At 37.1% G+C, this 12937-nt stretch overlaps 1 protein-coding gene across 32 annotated transcripts in view; it reads right to left on the reverse strand.

Annotated features, from left to right (window-relative positions):
• The window catches only part of picalma (phosphatidylinositol binding clathrin assembly protein a), a 55423-nt gene that overhangs the window by 20990 nt on the left and 21496 nt on the right, over nucleotides 1-12937 (reverse strand). For 12 of the 32 annotated variants that reach the window (XM_055226852.1, XM_055226849.1, XM_055226847.1 and 9 more), the window contains exons 7-14: nucleotides 12141-12252; nucleotides 9691-9797; nucleotides 9554-9595; nucleotides 6969-7054; nucleotides 5898-6015; nucleotides 4410-4558; nucleotides 2408-2493; nucleotides 414-563 (exon numbers count right to left, since the gene is read on the reverse strand). In XM_055226852.1, coding sequence (XP_055082827.1) covers nucleotides 414-563; nucleotides 2408-2493; nucleotides 4410-4558; nucleotides 5898-6015; nucleotides 6969-7054; nucleotides 9554-9595; nucleotides 9691-9797; nucleotides 12141-12252 — 850 coding nt within the window. Of the gene's footprint in view, nucleotides 1-413; nucleotides 564-2407; nucleotides 2494-4409; nucleotides 4559-5891; nucleotides 6016-6968; nucleotides 7055-9553; nucleotides 9596-9690; nucleotides 9798-12140; nucleotides 12253-12937 lie in introns of all 32 variants that reach the window. The other 20 variants (XM_055226867.1, XM_055226846.1, XM_033977982.2 and 17 more) reach the window with 5 other exon arrangements.

Consider the following 12937-nt stretch of genomic DNA (forward strand, 5'->3'; position numbering starts at 1 on the left):
CATAGACAGAAGACAAAAGCATAATGTGTCTTGTCTAAGCCGCATGCAAAACGTACTACAAGCCGGTTTATTTTTTAAGTGTCTAATCGTGTGGAATTGGCAATTAGTTTTGTTAAACCCAGAATAGCACTACACATTTAGTACTTTAGAATAGGATAAAATTCCAATCTAATAGCTACAGAATGCTTACGGTTGGCACAAGAAAACAATAAAAATTGATCCTCTCCGGGCAGCAAAAACCCAATTATATTAGCCGATGAAAACAACTCCAAGATTGAGAAAACTTGTAAAACAGCCAATTGTGTCATCCCATTATTAGAGTTGTCTCATTGGTCAGATAAACAAGCTAACAGCCATTTCTATAGTCAAAATCTCCATGCAGTTTTACACAAGATGCATTTTAGCAACCCCACCGAACATTTCATGGTTAGGCGTTCTAGAGGACAGGCTCCCATTGTCTGAGGGTGCCATGGACAGGTGGACAGCATCGACAACAGGAAGAGTGAGGAAAGGGTTTGCGTTGGGAATGTCCTCCGCAACATCGGCAGAAGAGGCAAAGGGATCTGAGAGCACAAATGGTAAAGGGACACACGAGTTATGGACAAAAGACATGTTAAAATGAGCATGCAAGACAACATAATGACAGTGACACGTAATGACACATACACAGACTAGGGGTGGGACAAGATCTCGAGACACAAGTTGAGAAGCTGTAGATCCAACAGTTTTGAATGAATGAATGCTACAATGATGATAAATATAACAAATATATAAAATTAAAAATACTAAATATAAGTTTAAAAAAATGGTGTTCTAAAACTGAACCGAATCAAACAATTGGTTTATTATATATTATGTCAAATGTTATCTTGTTTTTGTGAACCAAACCTTGTGTTTCGTCTTGTGGAAATTGCATCTTGTCACACCCCTAACAGACCAACAGACAGAATAATCGCCCTCACTTACCAGTCAGTAAATGATAGAGCTTATAAAAGTACGTATTTAGCATTTTATGGTTTAAGTGGAATAAACATAATAAACTTTTTGCTACTAAATTGTCTCTGTGCACAGTAGCACCCGCCAACCTCACTGTTCCTCGTCTCTACTTCCTGCCCAGTTTTATCTCTGAAGTTTTTGCAAAGTCCCACTCAAATGAATAAATATTTAAAGATCAGGCAGTGGACAGAGAGCTGAGAGTGGATATCACTGCCAACATATTAAACGCTACACAAATAAAATGAATACCATCACCAGACGACACGTCTGTGTTTAGAAAGAGACATGTTTGTGTCTCAATGCTAATGCTAATTTTGAGGCATAATTAATATTAAAAAAACACCACAAACTTAAGTATTCTACATATAAAAATAATCAGGTAGTCTTTATTTTAATATGTTTACATTTTAATAGGCTGTTTATTTTACGCTTTTAATGAAAGTTAGCATAAGCTCTGAGACATCGTGAGCTAGCTAGCGTGCTGCTGTACACAAAGACAACAGTGTGTGTGGTGTTTTAATAGCTTTGTCTACAGATTGTGAGCTGCCTTCTGTGGCCATTTCAATATCAAGTACTATGTGACATCACACTGTACTGCTCTAGGTAATGCCAGGTGTGTCTGATTACAAACGACTGGCTGGAGGGGTGGAGTTTTAAGTGTAGATAACTGTTCCTTATACCTCTACTGCCCGCCCCTCCTCCCCTCTCACTCTCTCCTTTAGTCCTCCTTTAACTGTCAGTTTACCAGCTCTATGTGAACTGTGGTTATGGTGTACTTTAGGTTTAGTCTCACTTTTGTATTCACTCTAGTGTAAAGAAGCATCACGTCTACAAGGCATTACAGTTTCCTTTAAACATTTACACTGCTCTTATGTAAGAAGTTGTTCTGAGATTATCTTTTTGTGTCAACTGTATTGTTTAAACGAATAATGATATGAATGTCAAGTGAAAAACACACCAACATGAGATAAGGCTTCAACAGTAAATATGAAATACGCAAATCAACATAGTAAGTACTGATGACAATATTAGAATAACGATTAAAAGAGCTGTACCTGATTTTTTTCCATGTTATAAAGTCAAATTAGTTTTGTCTTAGTACAGATATATTTTAAAAGGAGCTCTTGCAAAATGATACCACTGTGTACTGTAAATATAGTTTATAGTCTGCGAATCAGTAAGGAATGCTGGTGCACTGTTAGCATGCTCGTTTATCTCATTGCTGTGAATAAATAGGATTTGTTAGGAAAGTGAAGAACAACTTTAGACTGCTGCCATCTATAAGATGAACTAGTTTTTCACATTGTTGAGACAATAAAAATCAGGTAAAGCGCCTTTAAAACTTTAGTTCTATATTAGATGGTGAACAAAGTAGCTGTGTTGTGATTGTGACAGAAGGCGGAGCTCTCACCTCCCCATGTGCTGCCTGTGGACAGGGGCAGTGGCTGTTGGAAGGCGGGCTGCAGGTCCAGAAGGTCGTTGGCGGCTTTGGAGCTACTGAAGGAGAGAAAGGGCACACATCAAATCTCCACTAATGAGTCACTCCAAGGTTAGCCAAACTGGCCCATCACATTAAAGGGCCCATAGTACACTATTTTCTGATCTCTGCTATAGTGTTGTTTCTTCATCAAAAACATACCCACAGTTGCATTTTGTTCCATTCACACATGTTTAACACACAAACCCTGCATCTTTTGGCTGAGTTATTCTCTCAAATGGAAAACCCTGTATTACCACATGAAATCACAAGGTGAAACAGGAAGTGCTCCACTGTGTTTTTAAACTCCAAACACCTTCACGAGAAACATTTGGATAAGTTTAGCCCTGTTACTGCCAATTTTTACTGACCAAAAGATAAAAGGTAGCTGTGAACTTGAAAAACTACTGCTTTATGACATCGTGAGGTGGACCAGAGCATTTTGAGATTTGGAGATATAGACAGACTAATAATAAAGAGTTGCTCAAACATGTGTGAATGAAACAAAACACATCTCCAGGTGTGTTTTTGAGGAGGTAAAAAGATTCTTACATAGTTTAAGGCTCACAAGAATAAATTGTGCGCAATATAGGACAGCTCACATAACAAAAGAAAAAAGTGAATAGCATGAATCTGTTTAAGTAAAGGTAAGTGTCAGCATTGTTGCTTCAATAACGGCTAATTGTATAACTTTAAAAAAAAACATCTCAACTTCTGCTCAGGTTGTAAAGACAGGACAGTCTTTACTTTTAATCATCAATGTTTGTAATGTAATACGATGATGTCACTCATGGTTTCCTGTCAGCCCTAGTGTTTTTGCATGCTGGATGTTGTTCACACTGTACGTCACCCCTCAATGTGGGAAGTCCTGTCATCTTGTTGTTAAATGTTTTTACTCACTACAGACCAATTTCCCTAAGGACAGTACATCATGTACTACTACTCAACTCAATAGTGTGGGAGAAAATTGCATTGTACTGTCGCTCTGACATTATTTAGACTTAGACAGATACAAGTGTACACATGACTCTAGGCTGCTGTGAAATGCCACTCCCAACAATCTGTTTAAACTCTGGAGTGTCTGGGACCCTTCTCAAAACATTTTCAACACATTGTTCAAGTCCCAAGTCACTTCGGATTAGTCTAAATCACTTCAGAGAATTGAAATAAAAATGTCTACACTGAAATATTTTGAGTTGGAGTTCTGACCAATCAGAGAGATAGCTGCTAGAGCTAGCGCGGGCTAAGAGCGGGGCTAGGCTAAATCTTACAAAGCAAAATTTTAGATGTTTTGAAGAATAACTAGAAAATCTGACTTTTGTGAAAGCTGTAGATGCCCTGTCAGCTGAACACGGGCAGTTTGAATTCCCAAAAAATGCATTGCTCACTATAGGAGAATGGGTCGAGCTGCAGCACCTATGGAGCTAATGGGCCATGGCCACTAATCGATCACACACGGGGACAGAGGGAGTGTCTAATCCAGTTTTTATTACAGATCCATGAGAGACAGCCATTGCAAAAAGGATAAATTGTGTTTTTGTAGTTATACTTTTCAACCATGCAAATACAATGAAAAGATTATAACATATTGAGGCTTACTACTGAAGAAGTATAATCATTTGGTGAAATTTTGTATATAATTGTTTAGGGATGACACAAGACAAAACTCCCATGAGACAAGACGAGACACGAGATCGGTCCACATGAACATGACAAGACGAGATTTTTGCATTATTTAAAATGAATAAATTGGTTTGTTCAGTTTTAGCTCTTTTTTATAATTTTTCTTTCATTGTTGCTGCTTTTTGGAGCAACAGCTTCTCGAGAGGTGTCACTCAGCTATATTAACCAAGATACTGTGGCACTACAACACAAAATCCTGTACCATCCCTATTATAGTCACAAGGTTAGATATGTGTATTACAAGTATCCTAACCTGTTGTTGGAGCTAGGAGTGGAGAAGAGGTCAATAGCTGGGGCAGAGTTGATGGTGCCTCCCATTGTGGAGACTGGAGAGGAGTCTGTGGTGGCCGCTGTTGGGTTCTTCTGGAGCTCCTTCAGACGCTGCTCCTTGGACAACAACAGGTTGAAAGAGAGAAGCGTGATCATAAACAACTGCATTTTCAACAGAACTTCAGTCAACGACAAGAAATGCAACAATGCAATATATATTTGCACAAAGTGAGTCACAGCATCGGTATGGTTTAAATATGGTTTGGCCTCAGAAGAATAGCAAATGTTTCCTCTTATTTTAATGCCAATTATCAAAGAACATAACATGTTATTCAATTATCTTCTTCATTAGTTAAAGTCACAATATGTAACTTTTTACTTGAGACCTCTAGGCCTCTATTCAGTCTAAATCCAGTCTCAAAATGGTTCTGTTTAGCTGCGAGTACGACTGAAAGGGTTTGATTCTGCACTCTCCTCTTTTAGTGTTAACTTTGTGATGATTATGTTTTGATTTGTTGTATTGTGATTTTAATGTCTTTAATTCTGTAAAGCACTTTGACTTACTTTACCAATACCAATTGTGCTATACAGGTAAACTTGCGTTGCCTTTTTGTAGTTTTATTGCAGAAAAAAAGAGATTGTCTTTACTGTGAGCAGGCTTGCATCTCCACAAACTCTTATTTGGCCTGTAGGTGGGGCTCATCCTTGTTGTTTCCATAGAAATGTTCCTTTGATTATAATTTTCCTAGGCCTGTCATGATAATCACTATATTGACATACTGTTAAATATATAAAAGCTGGAACAATATTTTTTGGGGTCAGTATTTATCATGTGTACTTTTACTTTGCACTACTGGGATTTTTTTGGTTATGTGATAAGATTTAGGCCATAAAAGGTTTAATGAATAACTTGTATGACTCATTACAGATTCAAGCTAAGTACTAAAGCATTTCATTCTGCTGTTTATTTATTGCAACTCATGATTTTTAACAATATTGTAAAATAGTTTGTGTGGTTTAAATCTTGGTTTTTTTGTATCAGTGGTATAAATAAGTTTCAATATCTCTGTCTATATTTACTTCAGCGATATACTGAACTTCAAAATATGCTACCGTGACAGGCCTAAATATTCCAGAATAAAACATATGTACCGATGTACGGTTTTAACTTCACATTTCTATGAAATCATACAAATGACATGCCACATTCAGAAAGTTGCATACTGTATCTTTAATTATAGCAGTTAGGCCTTATTTACTATGTGAAAATAAGGCATAGTTAACCCTGTTCATGCTGTGCCAAATGGCTCTGGGTACACTGAACTGTGAGGGTAGTATTTAAGGTTTTGATATTATATTGTGTATTGTTGCATCTCCACCAACAAAATTAGTCCTTCTAAAGGTTAATCACACATTAACTGTGTGCTGTAAGCTCAAAGGAATGTAGGTGAGGAAACAAATATACTTTTAGTGCTTTTAGACGAGCCTGTTCTTCCTCCAGTGCAGCCTGCTTTTCCCTCTCATCCACTTTGGTGAAGGATATGCCCGTGTTAGCCAGAGACGACACTGCATTGGAGAGAGTGCTGGCCCTGGTTTAGAAAAGGCAAAGTGAAAATTGAACAAATAACCTACTTAATGTTTTGGCATCAACAAATAGCACCAGCCAATACATGAACTTAAAGTGAACTTAAAGGTTTTCATGGCTTTTTTATCATTTGGTTTTTGTGGGATAGCAGCTGTGGTAAATATTTTACATGGTTTAAGTGGAAAAATGTTGAAAAGTACAATAAATACAGGAAGTAGTGGAATATAGAAAATTCTACTGAACAGGAAAAAAGCCTTCATTCTCTGTAAATTGTGTTTAAACCTATAATTTATTTGTATTAATCCAATCATCACTATTGTACAATTTAGACTAGCTTTGGTCCTTGTTTGCCAAGTGTAAATTTGCATAGAGGTAATTTGGTAGCTGTTACATAGCAACCACACCACACGTCATATCTCCTGCTCATGTGCAGGAAGTTAAATTAACTTCACCTATTAGACTTGTGCTGTATAGTTATGACACCTCTAGATCATTATGTAACAACTTCAACATTTTAAACTGCGATATTCATCTGAAACGTCATCACAACAAAGTGCTGTAAAGTCGTCGACACCTTCGATGTATAACTGCATATCGTGAAAAGTGGATTTGAAAAAGTGGATCACAGGGGGTGTGTACCGGTGGCGGTGAAATTGAGGGTTGATTGGCAAAATGGCGTCTTGAAAATAAGCGATTAAAGATTGCTCAAACATGAACAAAGCACTAACAACTATAAAATGGGTAAAACATTGATTTAGCATAATAGGTCTGCTTTAATATTATGTTTTTCTGAAATTAGTAGTCGTATCATATGCACTTTAACTAAACAATGTTCTTATTCAGAGTCTGGTCAGAGTTTAAATGTCATGATGTCATACTCGTACAATTTTAAAACAATGAGAGGGCTGTACTACATCCTGAATAGTTCACCAATGTTGTCACCGTGTTCAGACCCACCTGCTGGCCGCTGTTGAATCTTTGACTTTCTTTCCTTCTAAAGAGGCCAGATGCTGCTCCAGGGCATCCAACAGGCTACTGGGGGCCTGGCAGCAAAGTCATTGGGGCACATTAGGTTAGAATACAGTGAAAAGACTGACAAGGCACATATATGGTATAACACTGAGGCATGCCAATTACTAAGCACAGCCAAATACAGCACTGAGAGAGAGACAAAATGTTCAGATACTTACACACACGGTAAACTGAAGGAGGAAGTAGGAAAGGAAAAATACAGAATATAAAGGTGGTAACTGTTTAAGATCATATAAAGACCTCTTCTTAAATGAGCTCATCCTCAAAAGTTAAAGGCTCTGTACCGGATTTTTTCCATGTATTTGAGGAAAATGTGTTCTGCCCGAGATATACTGTATAAGCAGCTCTTGAGATCAAAATATGTCTTTTGCGCGTTGTCTGCATCTAATTCTAAAGCAATTCTTAACGTGACTGCAAATCTCCATTCTGGTGTTTGAAAGTTGTGAAAAGTGCTTATAAACACATCGCGGTAATTAATTAGGATGTTCGGAATGCATAAGGTTAATGAGGAATAACTTGGGCCCAATGCAAACAGTTTAACATGGACTAGTTCTGTTTTTCAAGGTTTTTAAGAGTCAAAATCGGGTACAGCACCTTTAATCTCCCCCTCTCCTTGAATTTATCACCTGGCGCGGACACACCTGCTCTGTTTGGTAGTGACGACTAAAACGGTGAGAGTTGGATTCACACCTTTATTTGCTGTACACTGGGCAAGGTCAGGAGAGAATGTGGATATGAAGAGCTTCTAGGTTTAACTACAGGCTCATGCAGTAACTGTCTATACGAGTACTGGAGGAGGTAAAGCTGCAAGGGGCAGTATATGTCAGCGTATGGTAATAGCCAAATTTTGGATTCAAGAGCGACTAGACCAATAATATGAATAAAAACATGACCAGATATAACATCTTAGATAAGGCCTGGATATTTGAAATTAAACTTCCCTTACCTTTTAAAGAACAGACAAGGCTAGATGCTCAACCATTATGTTCAAGTTATAAATGTGTGTGGTAACATTATATAAGAATTGCACCTTAATAATTAACCAAAATTAAAGGAAAAATACTTAAATTGTCTATTAAGAATGGTTCAGGCTTAGTAAAACGTTACATAGCACTTTAAAAATGAAGTTAATATGATTGAGATTGAGAATTGAGAAGCAGGAGCAAAACCACACCTCAACCTCCTCCTGCTCCTCTCCAGGGCACCACAGCTCACCTCAACCACACCTCTAATTACCCGGAAGTCCCATTTATACAAGCCTATCCCAGCAACACCATCTCTCTCCTCTCTCTCGACCCCTCCCCTCCCGCCCCGTGACTCTTGTTCATCTTTTAGCCTGAAGACCATCTACAGAGACTGGGGGTGTGGTCCTTGCTAGTGAATTGCCTATATTTTCGTGGTATTTTTTTCTAGTTTTAGTTTATATGAGTTAGTCCTATTTTTTGTATATATTTAGTAAAGTATTCTCATTGTAGCTTGCTCCTGGTCCTTTTAATTTCACGTGCACAAGAGGTTTTAAATAGCCTGTGCTAGCTTTTTGCTAGCCTAGCTCCTTTTGGCTACAGCCCTGTATATGGTTGGCCTGCTCAGTGCACGTCCTTATTTTACCTTGGCGGCTCATCATAGTCTCTTTTCTTTGTTATTTTGGGGTTTTTTGGGCAAGGGGTTTGTTAAGGGTTTTTCCCACATCTTAAAATACAGAAGATCATCAAAGAAGAATCAGAAAGTAAAAAAAACAAAACCATTATCCACAACTTTCCTGTGTCCTTATTAAATGTTTTGGGCTACATTTGGTTCATAACACTTGGAAAACCACTATACAAAATGTGACCTTTTACCACCTTCACGCCACTCAAAGTGCTTTAAATGAAGGAACCACTCACCCATTCTCACACACATTCATACACCAGTGTACACACTAGTGTGTAGTAGTGGAGTAGTGTAGTAGTGGACACTAGGAGCAATGTGGGTTAATTGTCTTGCCCAAGGACACAACAACAGCATTCATGTGTGGGAGCTAGAATCACATTGCCAACCTGTGGGTCAGTGGATCTGAACGCTCAACCAGTGATGTTTATGTTGAAAGTGGGATTCAAACTGCAAACCTTCAGACCAGTGGACAAACACTCTACCAACTGAGCTGTTGCCCCATACCAACAAACTGAAAGACACTTTACAAAGAGCAACCCAGCCCCAACGTCTAACCATAACCCCTTTAGTTACTAAGCTTGAATCATTCTTAATTAACCATTTGTTCATTGTGAATTAAATCTTTCTTCATGCCTTAAGTCTGTAATTAGTGCAGTTATTATAACGTGTTACAGTGAAGAATGCCTAAACTGTAATCAAGCAATAAGCCTTAATGTAAAACAACCTATGATTTCCCAAAATTTGGCCATTTTTATTGCTAAGCCGAGAATAAGAAAAGTTTAGTGAAATTAGTTATATTAGTATTAGCAAAGATGCCAGTTAGTCATGTTAGGCAGTGTGCAGAAAGAAGATACACTTACCTGAGACAGATCTGGGATATCTCCTCGGTCAATTCCTACTTGCTGCAAAGTCATACAGAATTTAGTTCTGTGCCAGAGCTGTAAGCTATACAAATATACACACACACACACACACAATTATATCAGTACAAACTTACCTCTGCAACTTTGAGAAACTCTGAAATCCTAGTCATTCGTGTGAGGAATTTTTTATAGATGTCGAGACCTTCTTTGCACTGGACTTTCTTCATGTCAAAGTATTTTTCTGTTGATAAAATGAAACAAAAGCAAAACATAATAATGAGCTAATGATTTTAATTAATATGTCTTCTTACAGAGGAGATGGGAAGTTAAGTTTGGACTAGACTAGGACAGTGTTTCTCAAGCTCTTATATCACTACTGGATGTATGCAAGCTCCTTCAGATTGTGAGTTTATCCAATTCAGTTCCAAGTTCATTTTAACCACTTTTTTCCTTTCTTATTTAAAACTACAGTGACAATGCTGTAGTCCACTTTTAAACCTGGTTTAGTCCAAGATTTGACCTGGAATTGTTCTGTTATACAACTGCAACCAGTTGTTGTCAATAAACCAGAATCAGAAGCTTCCAAACACATGACATCATCATCTGGGTTTTCCCAAATTGTTTAAATGTGTAGCAATGTTACTGTATATAAAGTTTTGACTTTGAAGAAAGTAATGCAAAATTGTCTAAAAATATCCATCTCTCATTATTCTGGGATTTAGCAAATAGAAATAATTTTGGTAGTCCTAATTGACCTAAAACAGGAAAACGTTTAGCCTGATTTTATGTCAGACAGTGAGGAAAAAAAGCATATGTGTCTTTTTATATAGTGTACGTAAACGTCTGGTTTTAACTGTTGAGTTGATTTAGACCTGGCTGTACTTGGAAAGCCAAATCGTTTCGTTGGTGCTACTTTGTTCAACCCAGGCTCCTAAACTTTTGACACTAATGTATGAGAGTAAAGCGTGGGGAATAATAATGTTGGACTTGAATCAAATCAAAATTCCAAACAAATGCAAATGGTGAAAAGTTGATGATGGCTCCCTGTAAAGTTTGTTTGAAATCAGCTTGTTAGCAGTCTGTGGTGTGTCTGCAGGAAGCATCAGCGTCCCAGGACATGTGCTGGTAATTATAATCTGTGCTGAGAGGGGGACAGTGCTAGAAGAAGTACTCAAATTTACTACTCAAGCAAAAGTACAGATATAGGAGCAAAAAAGTAAAAGTATCACATGAAAAGAACTTCTTAAGTAAAAGTTTTAATGTACTTAAAGAGTAAAAAAGTATTTTGCACAGAGTTTGAGATCTAATAAAGCTTCAAATGTAGTTTTGATTAAAAACATTTTTACTGAATTTTGTTCAACAGAAAAAAATGAATTTATATGTTTTTCTTTTTATTTGTATATTTTTGTTTGCTCAAATTATGAACATGTTATAAATAAACCCATCAGGTTCTCAGATAATAAAAATAATTTTAGTCAGTCTAGTTCAAAATGTAGTGGAGTAGAAAGTACAGATAACTCCTCTCAAATGTAGTGAAGTAAAAGTAAAAAGTGCCTACTGTAAAAATGTATTTGAGTAAAAGTTTTAGGCATCTGTACTTAAGTACAGTACTTTACTACTTTTATTTTGTTACTTTCCACCACTGTAGAGGAATGCCATCAACACTCTTAAAAGTGAATACTATGCAAAGCTATGCAATCCAATATACGATATATTCACAAACTTTTACTTTTGGAAAAATCTACAAACGGAAGTATTTTTGGAGTAATGTAATGGTTGGCTGTAGGCCTTTAGTCATTTATATTATAAGGATTTTTTTGAGACGCAAGAAGAAGGGAGAGGTGAAGTAAGTGAGTAAGATGAAGATTTGGTATTTTTTGGTATTATGTTAAAAGCAGAGATAATTTGGACTTATTTGGACTTGGAGCATATCAGCTATTTGCATTTTTTGTCGATCTGCTGCCTTAAAAATACACACAAAGCTTTATTTGAATACTTTAATATGAAGAGAAAACTGCACAAAATGTGACTGCACAGCTCTCAGGTTTGTGGGTAAAAGGCTGTGGATTCCCTTGTGGTAACTTTAAATTACATAATTTGAGGAAAGAAAAAAAAATCAAAATCTGCCCTACACATCAGCCCAAAAATATAGGCAATCGGTTGCTCTGTATTCCAAACAATCGTATCGGCCATGAATAAACCAATATTGGCCAAGCTCTAGTTAAAACTCATAATTCACATTTAATCTGTCTTTATATAAATATGTTGATTCCTAGTACTTTTTCTGCATAAAGTCTCTGCAGGTGTAGTCTCGTGAATGCAGTTTGGGTCAGATACATAAAGATATGTAATGCTTTTGAGAGCTTTTCCCAAGCCCCCTTATTAGTTGACAAATCGACCAGTATAACATGTTTTTAAATCGACCAAGAATTTCTTAAGTAGACTACAGTCCTCGTTGATCAATTAACAATTAGTATGTAGTTAAAATACCATATTGTTTGTATATTTGTATTTTTGAATAAGACCTCAGGAAGAGTAGCTGTAAATTTGGTGACCCAAACAAATAAACAGTAAAACATGTTACCAAGAAGGTTTATGATCCCCTCGTTGTAGGCTGCAAACAGTCGAATGGCATCTTTGAACAGAAGCATGAAGGCAGCATTGATCACACCATTGGTCAGTTCATTGGCATTGACCTGAAGAGGAGAAGAAGAGGGGTCAGAGGTCAGGGATATGTGATACCAACCACAGAGGACAGGGCTGCACATAGTCAATAATTACTCTATCGACTTCAGTAAATGATAGATGGAACAGTTATTTTTGGGGGTCAGATTTTATTGTGGGGACTTTTTTTGTACTAGTGGGGAATGTTTTTTTTTTCTGTTTTAAAGATAAGATTCGAGCTGTAGAGGGTGGAATAAACAACTCAAACAAACTAACTGCTAAGTGTTTAATTTTGCTATGTATCCGTTACAGGTCATGTTTTCTTTTCTTTTTTTTTTAACAATTTTACACATATAGAATTGTTGTGCCATGAGCAAAATTGGAAGAATATAGTAGATTTAATATGAGATTGGGCCCCAGGTTATTTTGTACAGAAAAGTCAGGCCCTCGGGTCAAAGTTGCTCTAAAGAACAAAATATGGTAAATGGTCATTGTCACATTTTTATATAGCACTTTCCCACTTTTAAGGCACTCAAAGCACCACTCACCCATTCACACACACATTCATACACCAGAAAGAGAGATAGAGGGAGAGCTAGAGAGAGAGAGAGAAAGAGAGTGAGAGAGGAAGAGATAGATGGTAATAGAGAAAGATAGAGAGATAGAAAGCTAGATTAGGGAGAGATTAAGTGAGAAAGACAGATAGGAGAGAACGAG

The sequence above is a fragment of the Periophthalmus magnuspinnatus genome, chromosome 14 (genome assembly GCF_009829125.3).
Source record: "Periophthalmus magnuspinnatus isolate fPerMag1 chromosome 14, fPerMag1.2.pri, whole genome shotgun sequence".
Taxonomy (NCBI): domain Eukaryota; kingdom Metazoa; phylum Chordata; class Actinopteri; order Gobiiformes; family Gobiidae; genus Periophthalmus; species Periophthalmus magnuspinnatus.